Genomic DNA, 2500 nt, shown 5'->3' on the forward strand with positions numbered 1-2500 from the left:
GCAGTCAGTGCCCATTGAAAGACAAAAGTATGTGTCCTACTACTAGCCTTAAACAAGCTTGCAGAGCTGCTACAACCATTTAGTTTATGAAGCTAATCTGGAATATGGTAGACCACTAGTATATACATATATACAGCCAGTTTAAATTGATTTCTTAATTTTCTTATTCACAGCTAGATTAATACTCAAGTTTCAATAATAAAAATAATACCCTTAACCTGGATATGGGTTATCCATATTCTTGTTCAACTACAAATCGGCCACTAGTGTAACTTGCTCGGTACAGCAGATGTGTCACACATCTAGGCCTTTCTCACTCATTCATTCTTGAAGATACTAGTCTTTTTAATGTTAGTTTCTATGTTTACTATACTATGAAGTTTATGTATGGCATTTCACAGGCTTCCTCAATATTGTAATATACTTGTGGTATAGATTCCATATCAGCTCATTTTGTTCTTTACACTCTGTGACAGAATTTAACAATTTTCTGGGAAGACAAAATGAAACATTATTTCTTTTGTATATATTTAAGGAAGTAAAAATATCAAAGAAAGAACCATCCCGAAGACAAAAAAAAAAAAAAAAAAAAAATTATGAAAAGATGGAGACTAAGGATGTGACAAGTGCTTTACAGCTGTGAGTTCCACAGCACTAACCAGCCATACTGGCATAGGGGAACATTGTATCTGCTGCATATGGTCTGATTCACCTTCTCATTTTGCTTGCACGCCCTTCAGTTGGCATCTTGTTGGTCTTTGTTTTCTAAAGATGGTATTTAGTTGAGACCATGGATAGGAGCCCTTCAAGAATTTTTCTTCCTGCTGGTACTATCATCTGTCACAAAATATAATCTATTCTTAGCATGATCTTCAAAATATTAAACAGTTTCAAAGGTAAAAAAAATAACTCAATTTACCTGTGTAGGTAATTGATGTCACTTAGAATTTGGTATAGTTTTTATTTTATTTTATTTATTTATTTTATTATTTTTTTTTAAGTGCTACATTTATGTCACCCATAAAGTTTTGTGTAAGATATCACATCAGATCATCTTAATCCACTACCAGCAGTGATGTGTCAACTTTTTTTCTTTTTTTTTCTTTTTTTAATCCTTAGTCTTATAATTATTATACAGGTTAAATGTTCCCTTTTTTTCTTTTCCAGGCTAGATATATTGATGAAGGTCATAGGAGCTCACCATTTGCGCGACAGCAATTTGTACAAACTTAAATTGCCCTTGGCTAGACTGGCCAAGCAATATAAAGGCAGGTCACGCAAGTAAAGAAACCGTTTCCCGTAAAATCAGGAAACTGAATGATAGACCCTGTAAATGAACCAATCTTATGGATGGTTTACAAGTTTGTCAATAATAAACTGAACTTCTGACCCATGTTTTCATATATCTTGCAAAAGATATGTTTACAGTAAATAAAATAAAGGACTAGATATGATATACATATCCTTCATAGTAATTGTAAGATATCTTTAGTATTTTGAAAGTTCAGAGGATTTACAGGAAACAAATACTGGGCCACTGCTATTTACCCATTAAATTACTGCATCCTTTGTGTGTGATGGACAGGAGACACTGTTGTAATTTGTCTTTTTCAGTATTTGGCAAAAGCTTTATGATCATCAACCCCATTTCTTCATTACTACAGCTTAAAAATCATTTCAGCATTAAAGTATAGTGAGTATAGATTTACAAATTATCATAAAACTGGAGTTGGCAGTAATATGCATCACATTGTTTAAATAATAAATAAAACTCTTATCTTTAAACAGTGAGCCCTAAATTAGTCTTTGACCCATTACGTACGGGTGTCATAGCATTCATGTCAGCATCGATTAGGCCTAAAAGATGGATGTCAATGCATACATGATGCGACATTGGGATCTGCTTACAGTTGGAGCACGTCCACAGTCATGAAGTATTATGGCTGTAACGGCACTAGCTCCAGAGCTGCAGGGTTCCAAAATCACCCTAAACCCACATTTTATGATGGATTTATGGAAAATATTGTTTGGGCTAGTCTGTGTTACCCAGAGGGCAGAGAAAACACTTTTCCATCCCTCAAATTTAGCCATTGCCACTAGTGCCATAGACTGCCCGCCTGACGAACAGTTAGGTCATTAGGCACCTCCATCCACAATTGGTAAAGGTATCGTGATAGAGAATTTTAATAGAGCAAATAGTAGTACTGACGATGTTTCATAATCAAGAGCAATATAAAATAAAAAGAATAATGGACATGTGTACCTTTGAAACTTCTCTCTGCATGCTAATGTGAACATTCTGTAACAGCTATACATAAGTGCTGGTGACAAAAAAAGAAGAAATAACTTGTGTTGCATTTATTTTGATATAATTATAAAAAAAATCTATGCCATCTAGCGACACTTTAGTTCTAAAGATGAAAAATTAACCTCATTAAGGTTATAACATCTGTAATATTTCTTTGCACTTTAACAGAAGGAAATAGCTAAAATCATACCT

The 2500-nt window shown here is 33.8% G+C and overlaps 2 protein-coding genes across 2 annotated transcripts in view; one reads left to right on the plus strand and one right to left on the minus strand.

Annotated features, from left to right (window-relative positions):
• Positions 1–1447, plus strand: part of Polr1E (RNA polymerase I subunit E) — a 31373-nt gene extending 29926 nt beyond the window's left edge. Inside the window, exons 7-8 of the mRNA XM_043008731.2 lie at positions 1–27; positions 1168–1447. The exon at positions 1–27 is cut by the window's left edge and continues 96 nt beyond it. Coding sequence (XP_042864665.1) covers positions 1–27; positions 1168–1285 — 145 coding nt within the window. The 3' untranslated portion in view covers positions 1286–1447. The remainder of the gene's footprint in view (positions 28–1167) is intronic.
• An 896-nt stretch (positions 1448–2343) lies between these two features.
• The window catches only part of LOC122248608 (bcl-2-related ovarian killer protein), a 12817-nt gene continuing 12660 nt past the window's right edge, over positions 2344–2500 (minus strand). The window contains exon 2 of the mRNA XM_043008732.2: positions 2344–2500. This exon is cut by the window's right edge and continues 1257 nt beyond it. The gene's annotated coding sequence lies outside the window, so the exon portion shown is untranslated.

Source organism: Penaeus japonicus, unplaced genomic scaffold (assembly GCF_977035675.1).
Source record: "Penaeus japonicus unplaced genomic scaffold, GWHDUDI00000001_assembly GWHDUDI00000004, whole genome shotgun sequence".
Taxonomy (NCBI): Eukaryota; Metazoa; Arthropoda; class Malacostraca; order Decapoda; family Penaeidae; genus Penaeus; species Penaeus japonicus.